Source organism: Ursus americanus, chromosome 13, assembly GCF_024610735.1.
Source record: "Ursus americanus isolate L20-20 chromosome 13, mUrsAme1.1.p, whole genome shotgun sequence".
Lineage (NCBI taxonomy): Eukaryota > Metazoa > Chordata > Mammalia > Carnivora > Ursidae > Ursus > Ursus americanus.
This window is the reverse complement of record NC_142139.1, coordinates 70,263,935-70,281,947: the sequence shown is the minus strand read 5'-3', so window position 1 is coordinate 70,281,947 and position 18,013 is coordinate 70,263,935. Positions and strand designations below refer to the sequence as shown.

At 41.6% G+C, this 18,013-nt stretch overlaps 1 protein-coding gene across 2 annotated transcripts in view; it reads left to right on the top strand.

Moving 5' to 3' along the window:
* The first annotated feature begins 11,310 nt into the window (after positions 1 to 11,310).
* Positions 11,311 to 18,013, top strand: part of PIWIL2 (piwi like RNA-mediated gene silencing 2) — a 71,963-nt gene continuing 65,260 nt past the window's right edge. For both annotated transcript variants that reach the window (XM_045774107.2, XM_045774106.2), the window contains exons 1-6: positions 11,311 to 11,499; positions 12,976 to 13,063; positions 13,216 to 13,354; positions 13,910 to 14,116; positions 14,726 to 14,836; positions 17,723 to 17,840. In XM_045774107.2, coding sequence (XP_045630063.1) covers positions 11,311 to 11,499; positions 12,976 to 13,063; positions 13,216 to 13,354; positions 13,910 to 14,116; positions 14,726 to 14,836; positions 17,723 to 17,840 — 852 coding nt within the window. The remainder of the gene's footprint in view (positions 11,500 to 12,975; positions 13,064 to 13,215; positions 13,355 to 13,909; positions 14,117 to 14,725; positions 14,837 to 17,722; positions 17,841 to 18,013) is intronic.

Below are 18,013 nucleotides of genomic sequence, written 5' to 3'. Positions count from 1 at the left end.
AACAGACTGGTGATTGCCAGAAGTGGGGAAGGGGGTGTGGTTGAGAGAGAAACGGATGAAGGGTGTCAAAATGTACAAACTTCCAGTTATCAAATAAATAAGTCATGGGATGTAATGCACAGCATGCTGATTATAGTGAATAATACTGTATTTCATATTTGAAAGTTGCTGAGAGAGAAAATCTTAAGTTCCCATCACAAGAAAAAGAAATTATTTTTCTGTGATTATGTAAGGTGACAAATGTTAACTAGACAGACATATTGTGTGATCATTTCACAGTGTATTCAAATATCAAATAATTTTATTGTACACCTGAAACTAATATAAAGTTGTATTTTAATTATACCTTGGTTTTTAATTAAAAATTTAAATTGTATGCTAATTATACTCCAATAAAAATTATTATTATATATTTTTAGAATGAGGGAAAGAGCCTGAGCCAGGGTAGAGGGAAGGGGCAGAGGGAGAGAGAATCTTAAGTAGACTCCATGCAGGGCTCCGTCTCACGACCCTAATAGGGTCAAGACCTGAGGCAAAATCAAGAGTCAGACACTTAACTGACTGAGCCACCCAGACACCCCAATAAAAATTACTATTATTTTTTAAAGATTTATTTATTTATTTGCGAGAGAGAGCACAGAGGGAGAGGGAGAGGGAGAGGGAGAGAGAGAATCTTCAGCAGACTCCTCATTGAGCATGGAGCCCCAAACGGGGCTCAATCTCATGACCCTGAGCTGAAATCAAGACTCAGGCAGTTAACTGACTGAGCCTCCAGGCACCCCCCATAAAAATTATTTTTAAAAATTTTAATATGCATACATACAGAGTGTAGAGTTGTTTCTTATTACCCTCCTCCAGAACTTTTTTTTTTTAAAGATTTTATTTATTTATTCGACAGAGATAGAGACAGTCAGCGAGAGAGGGAACACAAGCAGGGAGAGTGGGAGAGGAAGAAGCAGGCTCCCAGCGGAGGAGCCTGATGTGGGGCTCGATTCCATAATGCCGGGATCATGCCCTGAGCCGAAGGCAGACGCTTAACCGCTGTGCCACCCAGGCGCCCCCCTCCAGAACTTTATAATGCTTTAATTCTAATTACCTCCCTCTTGACTCATATGTTATTTTTCTTTTTTAAAAAAAGATTTTATTTATTTATTTATTTATTTATTTATTTATTTATTTGAGAGAGAGAGAAAGAACAGGGGGTGGGCAGAGGGAGAAGCGGGCTCCCCACTGAACAAGGAGCCTGATCCACGGTTCGTTCCCTGGACCCTTGGGTCATGATCCGAGCCAAAGACAGACACTTAACCAACTTAGTCACCCATGTACCCCTATATGTTATTTTTCTTAACCTTCTGGCTCTACCTTTTTTTTTTTTTTTTTAATTTTACTGTATTGGACACCTCTATGCCTCATTACAGGTCCTCTCAGCTTTACGTCTCTTTATATAGACAGCTCTGTGGTGAACATCTCTGTGGGCACTCACCAGGTCTACACAGATGGAATCTGATTATTCCCAGCTTCAGGCTTGCCCTGTGCATCTCCCGCCTTCTGTCCCGAGGCATCTGTGTTGATGCCAAGGCATAGAAGAGCCCTGGGACACCGTGGTGCACCTAGAAAATATAAAGGGTTAACACTCCTTGATGTGAGCCTTTGACCAAGAGAAAGGAAAGAATCAATGGATACACACATCCCACTTACTCTCCCCAGGAACATCCCCCAGGATGAGTAGTCTTGATACATACTTCATATGGTTTCTCAAATGGTCCTGAATGATGGAGCAACCAGACCTTTGCAGCAGTTGCGAAATTCATCATGCATCCTTGAATGAGCGCTCCTGCCCTCCATCGTTCCTCTACCTCTCACTCTTGTTCCCTGGGATCACACACACCAATAAAATCCTTGCGCTTAAACTTTTATCTCAGGCTCTGCCTTCAGAGGAATCCCTGCTAAACTACCACCTATTAAACATTATTATTACTACTTTATTCAGCCAACTACTATGACTCCTTTTTTCATCTCAGATTTTTCATTTTTCTTCATTTTAGTATTTAAATTCTTTTAGACAGGGTTTGTTGGAGGTAAATCTCTCTTTTGTGTTTCTCTCAAAATCTTTTATTTTACTCTTGTTCTGGAAAGAAAATTTCACTAGATATGCAATTTCTAGGTTGACAGCAATTTGCTGTTGTTTTTTCCTTAACCTTTCGGGCCTGTGGGTATATTATACCACTATCTTCCAGGCTTTTTCTATTGAGCCAATTTTCTTTCATTTGTAGGGAATGTGTTTCTTCTTAGATCTTTTCTTTACCTTTGATATTCTGCAATACAACCGTGATGCTAAGTGTAGATTTCTTTTTACTTTTCTGTTTGAGTTCCTTGGGCTTTCTGATTCTAGAGATTTGTATCTTGTCATCAATTCTAAAGAATTCTCAGCCATTAACTCTTAAATATTGTCTTTCCTCTTTTCTCTATATTACCTCCTTCTCAAACTCTGTTGGATTTTCTGTTCTAACTTTGTTCTCATATTTTCTTTCTTTCTTTTTTTTTTTAAGATTTTATTTTATTTATTTGACAGAGACAGCCAGCGAGAGAGGGAACACAAGCAGGGGGAGTGGGAGAGGAAGAAGCAGGCTTCTAGCGGAGGAGCCTGATGTGGGGGTCGATCCCAGAACGCTGGGATCACGCCCTGAGTCAAAGGAAGATGCTTAACGACTACGCCACCCGGGCGCCCCTCAACCTCTCATATTTTCCATCAGTGCTGCATTCTGGGTAATTACTTTAGATTACTCTTGCAATTCATGGTGGGCCCCCCTCAGCCATGTCTGCTCTCTTGTGTAATTTTTTCCCGTAGGTATTTCATTTCAGTTTTTATATTCTTCATTTTTAGAAGCTCTCTGTTCATTCTTTTCAAGTCCGCCTAGTTGATTTTGATAGCCTTTGCTCTTTACTTGTGATTTTAATTGCCATTTTTATTTCTTAAAACATATTACAGATTTATTTACATTGTGCCCGGTGATCGTTGTTTTAAGATATTTGTGGGTCTGATTCTGTTCATTGCAGTTTCTGCTTGTTTCCTAATGTGTGTATTTTAAAACAAATTATTAAGGTATATGTTACATATCATAAAATTGACCCTATTCAAGTGTGCAATTCAATAATCTTTGGTAAATTTATTGAGTGATACAGATATCACCATAAATCAATTTTAGAACATTTTCATCACACTAATAAGATCCTTTGGTTCATTAATATTTCATCCTCGTTCTTACTCCCGGACCCAGGCAACTGCTACTCTACACTCTGTTTCTACCTATTTGTCTTTTCTAGACTTTTCATATAAATGGAATCATGTAATATGTAGTATGTGTCTGGCTTCATTCACTTAACATAATGTTTTTGAGGTTCATCCATGGCATGTGGCATAGTTTGTTCCTTTTGCTGCTGAATTTATACATTGTTTAGATACATCACGTTTTGTTTATCCATTCGCCAGTTGAGGGACGTTTAGGTTGTTTTAAGCTCTGGCACTGGTCAGTAATGCTGCTATGAACATTTGCATGCATGCTCTATGTGGACATAAGTTTTCACTTCTCTTAGATAGTCACCAAGAAGTGGAATTTTTGGTTCCTACAGTAATTTTTTGTTTAACTTTTTGAGAAACTGCCTAATGTTTTCCAAAGTGGAGGCACCATGTTACATTCCCAGCAGCAATGTATTAGGGTTCTGGTTTTGCCACATCTGTTTTGTGTCAGTCTCAGCGTATTGATAGTGATGCTATCAGCTAGGAATGCCTGGGGGCACTCACCTGGCATTCACTGTACTGCTTGTGGCAAGCCCCCACAGATATTTCCCTGACCAGAGCCAATGCTGTGGCTGGACCAACCCTTGCGGTTCTTAGGATTGCAAGACCCATCCCAGCAACAACCATTAGGGGACTTCGAAAAAACCCCCAAAGTTTATTACCCACAAGTCTTGGAGGGTACACAGCATGCCTGAGGGCCACACAACAAGGTCTAGGGGAGAGAGAGGAAGGAGAGAGATGGGGTGGGGGGGGGGCTGGGGTTCTGCTTTATTGGGATCAAGGGTGGGGTTTTTGTGGGTTTACTCTTTATTTGGTGAATTTGAAACATAAGAACGTGGGGTGCCTGACTGGCTCAGTCGGTGGAGCGTGTGACTCTTGATCTCAGGGTTTTGAGTTTGATCTTCATACTGGATGTAGAGATTACTTAAAAATAAAATCTTAGGGATGTCTGGGTGGCTCAGTTGGTTAAGCGTCTGCGTTCGGCTCAGGGCATGATCCCAGGGTGCTGGGATCCAGCCCCGCGTGGGAGGGAGTCCCCGCGTGAGCCCCTGCGCAGTAGGGAGTCTGCTTCTCCCTCACCCTCTGCCTCCCCTGCACCCCCACCCCCATCCCCCCGCTTGTTCTCTCTCTCTCCCAAATAAATAAATAAAATCTTTTTTAAAAAAAAATCCTAAACAAGAACAAGAGCAGGAAGTAGGGGGTGGGAAGGGAAAAGCAGGGGCACTCAAGGAGTCAGAGTTCCGGAAGGCTTTCTGAAGGGGAACTTCATGGTTGTAGACAGCCCGGCTCCTTATCTAGTTGTTTATCTGGCAATAGGTTTGTTTGTGATGCATGTATTTGAAATGGGCGCCTCAGCAATCAAAAGCTTAATGTCAGATATTTACACTTCAACATCCTTGTTGACATTTATTGTATTAGTCAGCTAGGCCTGTCTTAACAAAATACCACAGATGTGAGGGGTGGTAAAGGTGGTGCTTAAACAACAGACGTTTATTACATTTTTCGCAGTTCTGGAGGCGTAGAAGTCTGCGATCAAGGGGCGCCTGGGTGGCTCAGTCGGTTAAGAGGCCGGCTCCTGATTTCAGCTCAGGTCATGATTTCAGGGTCCTGGGATTGAGCCCAGAGCCGGCTCTGCCCTCAGCGGGGAGTCTGCTGGAGTCTCCCTCTCCCTCTGCCTCTCCCCACCACTCGTGTGCGTCTGCACGCACGCTCTCTCTCAATCTTTTTAAAATTTTTTAAAAATTTTATTTATTTGAGAGGGAGAGAGAGAGCACACAGAGTAAGAGGGAGAGGGAGCAGCAGACTCCCCACTGAGCAGAGAGCCCAACATGGGGACTCCAAGATCACAACCTGAGCTGAAGGCAGATGCTTAACCAACTGAGCCAGCCAGGTGTCCCTCAAATAAATAAATCTTAAAAAGAAGAAGAAGGAGGAGGAGGAGGAGGGGGAGGGAGGAGGAGGGGGAGGAGGAGGAGGAGGAGGAGGAGGAGGAGGAGGAGGAAGGAGAAAGAAGAAAGAAGAAAGAAGGAGGAGTCATCGTTGTCCATAATCAAGGCGCTGGCAAACTCGTTTCTGGTGAGAGCCTTCCTTGGCTTGTAGACACCACTTGCTGTGTCCTCACAGGGCCTTTCCTCTTTGCTCGGATGGAGAGAAAGAGAGATCTCTGGTGTCTCTTACTCTTAATCCTATCAGAATAAGGCCCCTACCCTTATGACTTCATTTAACCTAAATTACCTCTGTCCTGTCTCCAAATGGAGTCAGGCTTCAACATATGAATTTAGGGAGGGCGAAATTCAGTCCATAACTTCCTGCCCTATGGATTCCCAAAATTCATGTCCTTCTCGCATGCAAAACACATTCACCCCAACCCAATACCCCCCCCCCCCAAAGTCTAACCCATTCCAGCTTTAACCCCAGTCCAAAGTCTCATCTGGATATCACCTAAATCAGGTATGGGTGACAAGTGAGGTTTGATTCATCCTGAGGCAATATTCCTCTCCAGCTGAGAACCTGTGAAGAAGAAACAGCTTTGCCTCCCAGGCTTGGGGTAGGAGTGCCAGCCCTGATGATCTCTGAGTCACCTTTGGGGTTATTCTTCCCTCTTCTTAAAGGATAAAGCATGATGAATAGCTCTATTGTCCTGTCCTCTAGAGTCCCAGAAGTCCAAAAGCCTTCCTTTTCTTTCATCTGGTCTCTGTTCCTTTTGGTCCAAACTGGCAGTGTCTCCGCGGGTATAATCCCATCTTTACTCCTAGCTTCTGCTGAGACAGCTGATTATCTTCACAGTTCATCATGGATAATCTCCTAATGGGGTAGATTGTCTAGCCACACCCTTGGTGTTCTCTCCAGAACAAGTTTTCTCATTTTTGCAATATGGATAGGTTGAGAACTTTCCAAATCTTCAAGGTCTGATTCCTTTTTGCTTAAATTTTCCTTCAATTTATCTCTCTCCTCTCAGTTTACTAGAAGCAGGAAGTAGAAGCCACATGTCACTTTCAACATTTTGCTTAGAAATCTCAACTAAATATCCAAGTTCATTGCTTATGAGTTCAACCTTCTACAAATCACTCGACCACAATTCAGCCAGGTTCTTTGCCACTTTATAACAAGAATCACTTTTCCTCCAGTTTCCAATAACATGGTCCTCATTTCAGGCTGAGCTCTCCCCAGAAGCACCTTTAACATCTGTATTTCTACCAATAGTTTTTTCAGGGCAATCTAGGCTTTTTCTAGCATGTACCTCAAGACTCTTCCAGTCTATATCAATCACCCAGTTCCAAAGCCACTTACATATTTTTATGTTGTTACATCAGCATCCCACTTCATGGTTCCAAAATCCGTTATTAGTCAGAGTTCCCTCGAGAAACAGAACCATTAGGATACATATATGGTGTTGTTCCAGTCTGAAGGCTCAAGACCCAGAAAGAGTCAGTATCTTAGTTTGAGTCTGAAAGGGGAGGGGGGAGCAGCTGTCTCAGTTCAAAAGCAGTCAGGTAAGAGGAATTCTCTTATTCCATAGATAATAGCCTTCTTGTCCTATTCAGGCCTGATTGGATGAGGCCCACTTATATTACAGAGGGCATTCTGTTTTATTCAGATCTCAGTTCAAATGTTAAGTCCATCCAAAACGCAGAATAATGTTTCGCCAAATCTTTAGGCATTCCAGAGATGGCGCAGTCAAATTGATTCATAAAATTAACCATGCCAGGTATTAACTGTTTTACTTATTATAGCCATTCCAGTGGGTATGAAATGATATCTCATTGTGGTTTTAGTTTGCATATCACTAATGATTAATGATATTGAGCATATTTTCATGTGCTTATTAGCCATTTGTATATCTTTGGTGAAAGATCAGTTCAATCGCTTAACCCCCCACTTTTTCTTTTTAAAGATTAATTAATTAATTAATTTATTTATTTGACAGAGAGAGAGAGAGAGAGAGAGCGCACCAGCGAGAGAGGGAACACAAGCAGGGGGAGTGGGAGAGGACGAAGCAGGCTCATAGAGGAAGAGCCTGATGTGGGGCTCGATCCCATAACGCCAGGATCACGCCCTGAGCCGAAGGCAGACGCTTAACGACTGAGCCACCCAGGCGCCCCATCCCCCCACTTTTTTTTTAAGATTTTATTTATTTATTAGAGAGAGAGAGAGAGCAGGAGCTGGGGTGTTGGGAGGCAGAGGGAGAAGCAGGCTCCCCGCTGAGCCTGGGATCATGAACTGAGCCAAAGACAGACACTTAACTGAGCCGTTCAGGCGCCCCAGACCCCACTTACTTATTGGGGTGTCTTGTCTCCTAATTGAGCCTAGTGTATGTGTGTATTTAAATGTGCACTCATGTGTATTTTAAATTTATGTTACAAATAACAAAAGAACAGTTTGCCCATTTTATTGATTTTTGATTTATTTATTTTTATTATGAGCTCATATCTATTGACACTTATGGGAGCTTTGGGGCCAGGTTGAAGCTGTATGTCTCCATGGGGGATCTGTATTTACCTCTACCTGGAACCCAGAGGTACTACAGACATAGGTCTACTTCCAGTTAAATCCTCCCTGTAGTTTCTAGGCCACACAGGCAATGTAATTTTCTGCCCTTGATCTTGCTGTAGCTGTGGTGACTTTATTTTCTGAACAAAACTAATCTGGAAATGTGGTCAGAATGGAAGTAGTTATAGGGACAAAGGGCCAGAATATTTGAAGTCATGATTACCCGGGAAAATCCAGATTGCTTGTAGTTACGGGGTCATCCTCACCCTGAGCTTTAGAGCCTGGCAGGGCCAAGTGGACAGAATTTGGCATTTTGAAAATATCATTGGTGATTTAATTTTAAATACTTAAAACAGTATGATGTATGTGTGCTGTTTTTAATCAATATGTGTGCTGTTTTTAATAAATATCCTAGGAATGGTTTATTAGCAGTTGAAGTACCCTGATGGGGGTATAGACTCCAGGAGAGCTTGATTAGCTTTTTGAAAGATTCTAAGCAGATGTCCACACTTTAAAGAGCTTTGACCATCTTTATCTCCACTCAACACCGAGACGATAGGATTTTTCTTTGGAGAAATAAGTAGTGTTTATAACGTACGGATTGGCTAGAAACACTGGGCAGAGGCCACCTACTCTTGCATGACAAGATATAGAAAACTAGGGAACCCTAGATACTCCCTTCGTACCGCATATTACCATTACTCTTTGTAATGGTGCTCTTGGTTTATATTCTAAAACTGACAGCTTTAGAACATTAACTGAAAATTGCTGTTGTGAAGCTCTTCTGAATCCTGCCCCTAAGATACTCTTTCCTGGGCATGGAATGAATCTTTCATGCAATATTTGGTCAAAGTACCTAAAAGGACAGGGAGCTGGGACTTTACCAAGGTTACAAAACAATTTGCATTACTGTTTTTGAGGCCACTTGTTACTAATATTTGAATGGGCAACAAAATTCTGCTTACTATATGTGTTAATAGAAAATAACAGTGTAACTTTGAAAGGTAGGAAGGTTGTAGAGTAGAAGAATTTAAAATGTTACAATGTTTAACAAATAACATCTACAAAGAGCAAAGGGGTATCTTGCCAATTAGATCCCTGCTTTGTAAATCTTCCTGCTCAAATTCTATTCTGATTTGAGAAGAGGAGAGTCCTTAAATGTATGGATTAAAACAAGGTATGAGATATCTGAGGTTTGGAAAAGCCTCCAGTGCTATAGCATCAGCTAAGGTTTCTTGAAGCTTGACCCCAACCACCTCCTAAAACCTGGGGTTGGCAAGGGGTGTGGTTACTTGCCAAAATGGTTGGACAGGGTGAGAAATCTTTATTTCTTTGGGTGGAAATATTCTATAATTACAAAATTAACCACCAATACTTCTATATAGTTTAGAGAAAGGTTTTCTTGGCTTACAGATTCAGACATTGATAAATATTAATAGTAGGCAACATTTATTGCAAGTGATCTTCTCATCGTGGTAAGTAAGTTAGTTACAGCACCTCATTAATGTATGTACATTTCCTTACATTTCCATACACCCTATGAATGGGTGCTTTTATAACTATTTTATAAAGAAAGTGAGGCGCAGAGATCACATAATTAGGTATTTGAATGTAAACTCAAACTTACCCTAGCCTATATTCCTATATCCTCTAACTGGGAAGGATGGGGCAAGTCAACTTCATTATGTTCAATTTTTTTTTAAAGATTTTATTTATTTGTCAGAGGGTCTCAGAGAGAGACAGAGACACCATGCGTGCACAAGCAGGAAGAGCAGCAGGCAGAGGGAGAAGCAGACTCCCTACCGAGCAAGGAGTCCCATGCAGAGACTGATTCCAGGGTCCCGGGTTCATGACCTGAACCGAAGGCAGACACTTAATCGACTGAGCCACTCAGGCGTCCCTGAGCAATTTTTTTTTTTTTTTTTACCGGAGTTGCCCACTGAACAGTGTCCAGATCTTAGAAACATAATACTTCTAATGCTTAGGCTTTGGCCTAGCGTCCAGATCCCCATTTCTAACACCCTTTTGGGGATGAACCTTGTGTAGAACGAAGCTGCTAGAAAGGGAGAGGTTCTTTTCACAGACGAGCCAATGAGATGGATGCACCCTGTGAGTGGCACGTCGTTTGGCCAATGGGATCAGCCCCTGAGGCCCCGCGAGAGGACCGGAAATTGGTCTGGAGCATGTGGGCTTTTCGGCGTGTTGGTGCGTTGAGCGTGGTGTTCTCCTGAATCTCAGGGGAGCCTGGCGACGGCTCGAGCCTGCTGTGTGGAAAGAACGGAGGTTTGGAAGGCCAGGGAGGCCCAGGTAGCCCCGCTGCAGGCCGGGTGGGCTTTCGCTCAAGCCTGCGGTAGCGAGCGGGGGGTCTTTCCGGCCCAGTGGGGACCCTCCGCTTCCCCACCCACCCAACCCCCACCCCCACCCCCACCCCAGGCGCGAGAGACTGTGGGCCCCGGGTGGGGCCAGGCCAGGGGGGTAAGTCGTTATTTGACGCTGGGCGTGGAGGATGAACGCAATACCTAGAGAGGGTATTAAGGTTGTGGCCCAAGGGGAGAGGGGACTCCTGCTGGGTCTGAGGGAACAGGAGAGTTACTTGGATGGAAACAGTGGGTGGAAACCCCAGTAAAGCTGTTGGTTTGGGGATTTTCCTCTGGGGTGGAGGGGGGAGGTAGATTTGCCTTCAGGGGGCTTCCCTTCTCGTTAGGCCCCCAGTCATAGTACCCCAGCCCAGAGCTGGCACCTGGAGAGGTGGGGAAGGCAGGCCTGGCCCTGGGCCCTTCCCTGTTGCACATTCTACTTAGCTAACCCTCTGCTAACTAATCAAAGGAGAAAGTCCACTTTAAGGGAGGGCCTTCTGGAGGAGGGGCCAGAATCCATAGAAGTGACGACGGAGGTGAGGGAGGAGTGGGGAAAGGAGGGTGCCAGAAACCTCAGTTCTGATAGAGTTTGAAAGAAGAGTTTTATAGAGAGGAATTGGATAAGGATTCAGAGAAGCAACTACGGAGATCAAGGGGGAGATGGAATAGTTTAATGTGCAAATAGATTGAAAAAAAAAATTAGGACTCTAGTAGAGGAAAGAGGCTCAAAACAAAGCAAATTCCTTAAATATTTACTGACAATAATTTTGTAATACGGCTATGGTAACTGTGAACTTGCTCATAAACCGAAATCATATTCATACATAAAAGTGTTTCCTTGTACAACAGGTAGTTAATTTACAGGACTGAGTTCTCTGAGAGGCTGTTTGAGTAGAAAATATAAGTAACTTTGATGAGAGCTCGGCTTTTAAGGGCTTGCTGATGGAGAGTGTTTAGAATATTCCTGTTAAATAGAGCTTTTGAAGTGAATATGATATAGGAGGTTGGTTGTATTACTGGTCTGACCTAAGGAAACTATGTTTTTAATGGTTTGCGAGTCTGTCTTGAAGGAAAAGGAAAACAATTGGGAATCTTTAATTTATAAAATACCAGCAGGTAGTTGATCAGAACAGGATCGACCCCCGTATCCTCTGCAGCCTTTCAATGGATCCTGTACGACCACCCTTCAGGGGCTCTTCTGTGCACCCATCTCAGTGTGTACGGATGCCAGGCTCTTGGCCGCAAGCTCCTAAACCTTTGGACTCAGCTCTGGGCAGGGCAGGACCTGCAGGCAGAGGCCATGTGTTTGGAAAGCCAGGGGAACCAAGCCCACGGAGTGGGCCAGCACAAAGGGTAAGACCACGTCTGGATGCACAGTAGCAGCTTACAGCTTATCATCAGAGGAAATAACAGATTTCAAATAACTATGAAGCCCTATATGAAAAAAAAAAAGATTTGGGTTTCGTTGGCTGGTTGGGTTTTTTTTTTTTTTTTTCTTAGTTGCATTCTGAGCATATATTTCAAATGCTGGAGTTTTGAATTTAGAAAAAGTGCCTCATAAAGAATGCTAGATAGACTTGGGTATAGACCTCAGTCCTCTAGCTTCTATAGATACAGATATACATACATACATAAATGACAGGTTTGAAGATGCAGCTTTTAAGTGTTTAGATTTTTGCATTGGGTTTGGCTCTATGGTATTAGCAGCCACTCCTGCTTCTGAGGTAATAATTATTAAGAAGGTTCCTTTTAGAGGGCTCTTTGCCCAAATCTTAAAGAAAAAGGTCCTCAGCTATTGCTTCTAATGTGTGTACAATTGTATGTATGTGTGTTCTTAATCTTCTAATTATATAGTAATTTTAAGAATGGTGTTTGACTATCATTAAGAAATCTCAAAGAATAAAGAGTTAACAAATATAACAAATATAGAAGAACCTGATAATGCAGTTATGACAATTTTAAGTAGAGTAGATGGTGTCAAATGTAATGTTCTATAAGCAGAAGAAAAGATGACATGTTGTATTTTTTCTCCAGTGACTTGCCTGAGTCTATATGTGGCAGCTCTAATTGGTATAATACCACTTAACTTTCAGAACTGCCACAGAAAAACAGTAGCAAGTTTTGTTGGGAGGTTGTTTTAAAAAACCCAGATCTCAGGTACTTTTAAATGGTCCTGTTTTTTTCTGAAAATTTATTAACTAGTACACATGTTTCCTCTTACCTTGGGTGTATAGGAAACAAACTAGAAAAATTGCACTTTGTTATTCTGTACATCAAATCATGGACTATACCTGCATTTATACTTAAAAACCTAAGATGACATAGTTATAAGTATTGGAAGTGTTTATTAAAACTATTTAAAGGGGCACCTGGGTGGCTCAGTTGGTTAAGCTCCAACTCTTGATTTCAGCTCAGGTCATGGTCTCAGGGCTGTGAGATCGGGCCGTGTTGGGCTCCATGCTGGGCGTGGAATCTGCTTGAAAGTGTCTCTCTCTCTCCATTTGCCCCTCCCCCCTCTAAAAAAACTACTTAAATAATTTTTATGAGGTATTTTTATCCTTTATTCTTATAACATGTATAGAATTCAAAGATGATTTTTATTATTTACCAAGACTTTAAGAAAACCATCAATGTTTCTGCGTGTCTTGTTGTTAGAAATATCTTTATTATGTTTTCTTAAACACTTGACTATGTGCATTAGAGAATGTGTGTCACTTGCAGTCATTGAAATAACACTGTTATTTCATCTTAGAAATGAAATACATTCTACATCTTAGAATAACTGTCAAAATATATTTTCAAATAACTCTACTCATTAACCTTCCATAGGAATCTGTAGGTTTGGTCTCTATGTTCCGAGGACTGGGCCTTGAGACAGTGTCCCGGACCCCTCTGAAACAGGAAATGCCTCCATTAGGTATGTGGAAAACTAACTTGAAAAAAAGTGTGGTAGTGTATATGTATGATTGCTTTGTTCTTAAATACATACAATATATCTTCAGAAAAATAATTGTACTTTACAACACCTTCAACTCAGAGTTATAGTTGGGTTTTGGCCCTTCCATTCAGGTAGAGGCATTTTAGGTCGAGGCTTGTCTACCAGTATGGTGCGCAAGGACAAAGAAGAACCCTGTCCCACTTTTCCGGATCCTTCCGTGTTGGCAGCTGGGGATAGCAAGATAGCAGAGGCCTCTGTTGGTTGGAATAGGTGGGTAAAGTTGCCTTCAAGGGTAAGTGTCAAATTCAGATGAAAGATCTCATAATGAGCCCAAAGAGAAACTCTGAAAAGGGTCGTATTATCTTATAAACAATGCATGGTTTTATATTAAAAAATGGATATTTTCCAAGAATAATCAGCAGCCACTGATCCAGTCAGTCACTGGAAAAGGGTAAAAAATAGTTCTCCACTGGGCAGTTTACACCTCCATTTGCCCTTTAAGTTAAACCTATTGTAGTGGTTCTTTAACCTGGCTGATTCACTCTTCCACCTCAATTCAACCATGGAAATTGGCCCTGAGAATCAGTATTAACAGCAATTAGCAAATGAGTCTGCCATAGAAATTGTCCTTGAGAGTCAGTTTTAATAGCAATTAGTGAATGAGTCGTGTAAGTGTATTTGGATCTGGAGAGAATCCCAAGGTTTGGGTCCCTTTTGCTGACTCCTTCAGGAAAAGAACGTAGACTTGAAGGAATCATTTAAATGAGGTATAGATAGGAGCATGGTTGAGAAAGTCCTGATTTGCTTCTCTTTTAAACATTTCAGAATGCTTGGAAGAGGGAAGTCGGATATGTCTTTATTACCTTTGGGAAGAGCAGCTGGTGGTATAGGCAGAGGAGTGTACAAGGCTCCTGGTGCTCTCAGCCTGACTTCTCGGGATCCTACCCAGCTGTCATCACCACCACCTCTGCCATCATCCTCACCGCACCCTCTGGGTCACCCTCTACTTGGGACTGTAGAACACAAGGAAAAGTAAGTCTGTAGCAACGCCTTCTCTGCTTGATAATGATGTGGGAAGGGGCCTTCTCATAATATTGTAAGCACTGTTTCTGTTGTGTCTAAAAGCCTTTGTGGGTGGTAAGTACTGCAGGGTTGTTTATTTTGTTTTTTTGGGTTTTTGCCAGTAAGGAGAATGACAAAGAGGTGGGACAATTCCTGATGAAGTGAAATGGGGTTGATGGTTTAGATAGTATGTACCAGAGAGTAGACTCAAATGATTTTTCATTTCCTTTTCAATTCAGACACAGCCAGTTCTTTGTCACAAAGAAGATTAGGAAATCATCTAGGAAAGATATTGCAGCAGTTTGTCTTTCTTGGTGGAACTAATAATTGTGTTCTTAGTTAGCTGGCCTCAGTTATCCCATTGACATTACCAGGGCAGAGGGTAATCTTGCTTCTCTAATGAGAGATTGCTAAGAGTTTAGCTTCTAGCCTTCAGAGGTTGCTTTTGTGTAACTTGTGTAAGCTAAGTGTAAAATATTACTTCTCTCAATGTTTTTTTCTCTTTTTAATTTTTTTTGGGGCGTGAGTTGCTTGTGTTTTTGTTTTTGGTATATATGTGTGCTTTTGTTTATTTTCCAGAGAGCTTTTTGTGAAGCAAGGCTCAAAAGGAACACCTCAATCTTTGGGATTGAACCTTATTAAAATACAGTGTCATAATGAAGCAGTTTATCAATATCATGTGACTTTCAGGTATTCACAACTTTTTTTCTCTGTGTTCACTTTTTAAAGAACAGTAATGAAATAGTTTCCCTGGAATAACTGAGTATTTTTCTGTGTGATTCCTGATGAACACCCCTCCACAATAATGCATGAACTCAGATCCTTGTGGTAAATTTAAGGTTGACATAATTTGTGTTTAGCTATGTTACCATTTCAGATTTTAATTTAATAGGTGCCATTTTATACACCTGTAAGGTAGATTTACTGTGAAGTTGATGAGGCTTAAGGTCAGGGCATTTTATTTGCATAGACCCCTTCCATAATCTTTTAATTTATTTTTTATCTGTAATTTTGAGTTCCTCTTCTTAAAGAGAGACTCCTCCCCCCACCCCAGTATAAGACCCACGCCCCACAAAACCTGGATCCTCCTTGCATAAGTCTCATACCATGATGACTCTCCAATGGCACTCTACCGTGAAATTTGAGGGTGAGAAAATCAGACTAACTTTAACCTTATATCAATAACTTCAGGGTTTCTCATACTTCCTAAAAATTAAGAATTCATGTTAGTTTGTTTTCTCTTTTCAAATCTCAGGAAGGGCGCACTTAGGTGGCTCAGTTGGTTAAGCGTCCAACTCTTGATCTCAGCTCTGGTCTTGATCTCAGTGCTGTGAGTTCAAGCCCTGCATTGGGCTCCACGCTGGGCAAGGAACCTGCTTAAAATCTCAGGAAAGTCATTAGCTGGAGGATATTAGCTAGAATTGTGAAAATGAATGTGTCTTATGGAGTGTTATGGAGAGAAAATGGGAAGATGGAAGACTGAACTTTTGAAGCACAGATAGATGCTATTGGTATAAGAGGAGTAAGTGGAATGAAAGAGAAAAGAAAGGAACAGTTAGATGGAATACCCTGAAGACAGATTATAAAGACCAAAGGAAGGGCTCCTTTGAGGAGGAGGTGGTTGACTTTGGCTACAGGAAAAAAAAGTTACTGAATTTACTCTGAAGAACACCCTTGTTGCTTTTTCTAGTAGCTTTGTTAGAATTATGGGGAAAAAAACTTGACTAAAAGAACCAAGGAGAAAAAAAAAAAAAAAAAAAGAACCAAGGAGAGCGCAGGTGATGGGAAATAGCCAGTCAATTGGCCACTTATCTAAAAAGTTTGTAAGAGGAATGAGAAATAGAATGATGATTAAAGAGAGTAGCCGGATTGCTTTAAAGCTGAGCACATGTGGCAGGTGGAGAGAAGGAGCTAAAAAAGAGGGTGAAATTGAACCCCTGAGAAGGGAGGATAGTGGAAATGGGCCTGCTCTGGAACGCAAAAGAAACAGATGAGCATTAATGAGAGGGAAGAACCCTTTCTCTAGAAATGGATTGACAAATGTTAATGAAGCAGAAAGGAGTGTGAGTCCTCACAGGTCTCTGCGTTGACTGGAATGTAGAGAAGACATGGTTTCTATAAATTTCGAGATGGTAGATCTGGACCTTTGAAGCCACAATGTAAAGAGCATGCCAGACCACTGAGAGGATACTGAGAAGATGTGTTACGGCGGACTGGTTACCCTGTGGCTTCATTGTATTGTGTGAAGGAAATCCAGAGAGACAATTTTAGGTACCGTGTTTAGGGCATAGTGCCGTTCATGTAGATGAATGTGTGGAGAAGCATTTTGAAATGGGATACTAGCATGTGAGTGTTTAGTTTGGGGGACAGCTATATTGGATTACTGCTTGACTTTTTAATCTTTCATCATGTACTTGAACGTATTTAATGCTTTTTAACCTTAGATTTATTTAAACTTTCCAGTTGTACAACAAGGGTGTGTGTTATTGATATGAAATGGGATAGCCATTGTACCAAGTAGCTACTGGAGCTTTTCAAAGCTGTAAGATTTGTGACAATGAATCAATAAAAAGTAGAAGTTGCCACGAGTGAAAAAGAGTTGGAGTAAAATCCTGTTTTGGGGGGCGCCTGGGTGGTTCAGTTGGTTAAGTGTCTGCCTTCAGCTCAGGTCATGATCCCAGGGTCCTGGGATCGAGCCCCACATCAGGTTCTCTGCCCCTCCCCCCAATTGTGCTCTCTGTCAAATAAATAGATAAATTCTTTAAGAAAAAAAAACCCGTGTTTTTTTTTTTAAAGAAGTGATTTGCAGTATTAGAGGACTTTGTTTCCAGAAACCTAATTTTTTTTTTTAAAGATTTTATTTTATTTATTCGACAGAGATAGAGACAGCCAGCGAGAGAGGGAACACAAGCAGGGGAAGTGGGAGAGGAAGAAGCAGGCTCCTAGCGGAAGAGCCTGATGTGGGGCTCGATCCCATAACGCCGGGATCATGCCCTGAGCTGAAAGCAGACGTTTAACCGCTGCGCCACCCAGGCACCCCCAAAAAATCCTGTTTTTGAAAAGTTATTTTTAAAGTGTGTATTTCTACAGACTCTAGAGCAGGGATTGGCAAACTACGGCTGGCCTGCAGGGCAAATCTGGCCTGCTGCCCGTTTTGTAATAAAACTTTACTGGAACATAATCAGGCTCATTGGTTTACATATTTCCATGATGCTTTTGTGCATGTTGGCCAAGTTGAGTAGAGACTATATGGCCTGTAAAGCCTAAAATATTTGCTATCAGGCCGCCCTTTACTGAGAAAGTTTTCTGAACTCTTATCTAAAATCGAAAAGAACATATGCTGACATATTAAAACAGTTGTCTTTGGGTGGTGGAATTATGGTTTTTTTTCCTATGGGCAGGTATTCTTGGGTTGAAATTCTTTTAGTAGTCAGATATATTTGGATTTTAATATGACCACTAGATGGAGCAGTAGTTACAAGTGATTGGTTCTCTACCAAACCAATTACACAGGGGTAGTAAAGACTGCCTGCCATTTGAGCAAATTGAAGTAAAATCCTCTTTATTGTTTTCTAGCCCCAATGTGGAGTGCAAAAGCATGAGGTTTGGCATGTTGAAGGACCATCAAGCTGTCACTGGAAATGTTACTGCTTTTGATGGATCTATTCTCTATCTGCCTGTTAAGCTTCAACAAGTAAGACCAGATAGGAAATATATTTTGGGGTGAAACCTAAGGTAGTTCTGGTGCTTTGAGTGGTAGGAAATCGTAGACATCCTGATGTTTGAGTTGTACTTTCCTATTCTTAGAGGAAAGACAGGCTTTCCCATAACAAAGAAATGTCAGACTAAGAAACTTTTTCATTGAAA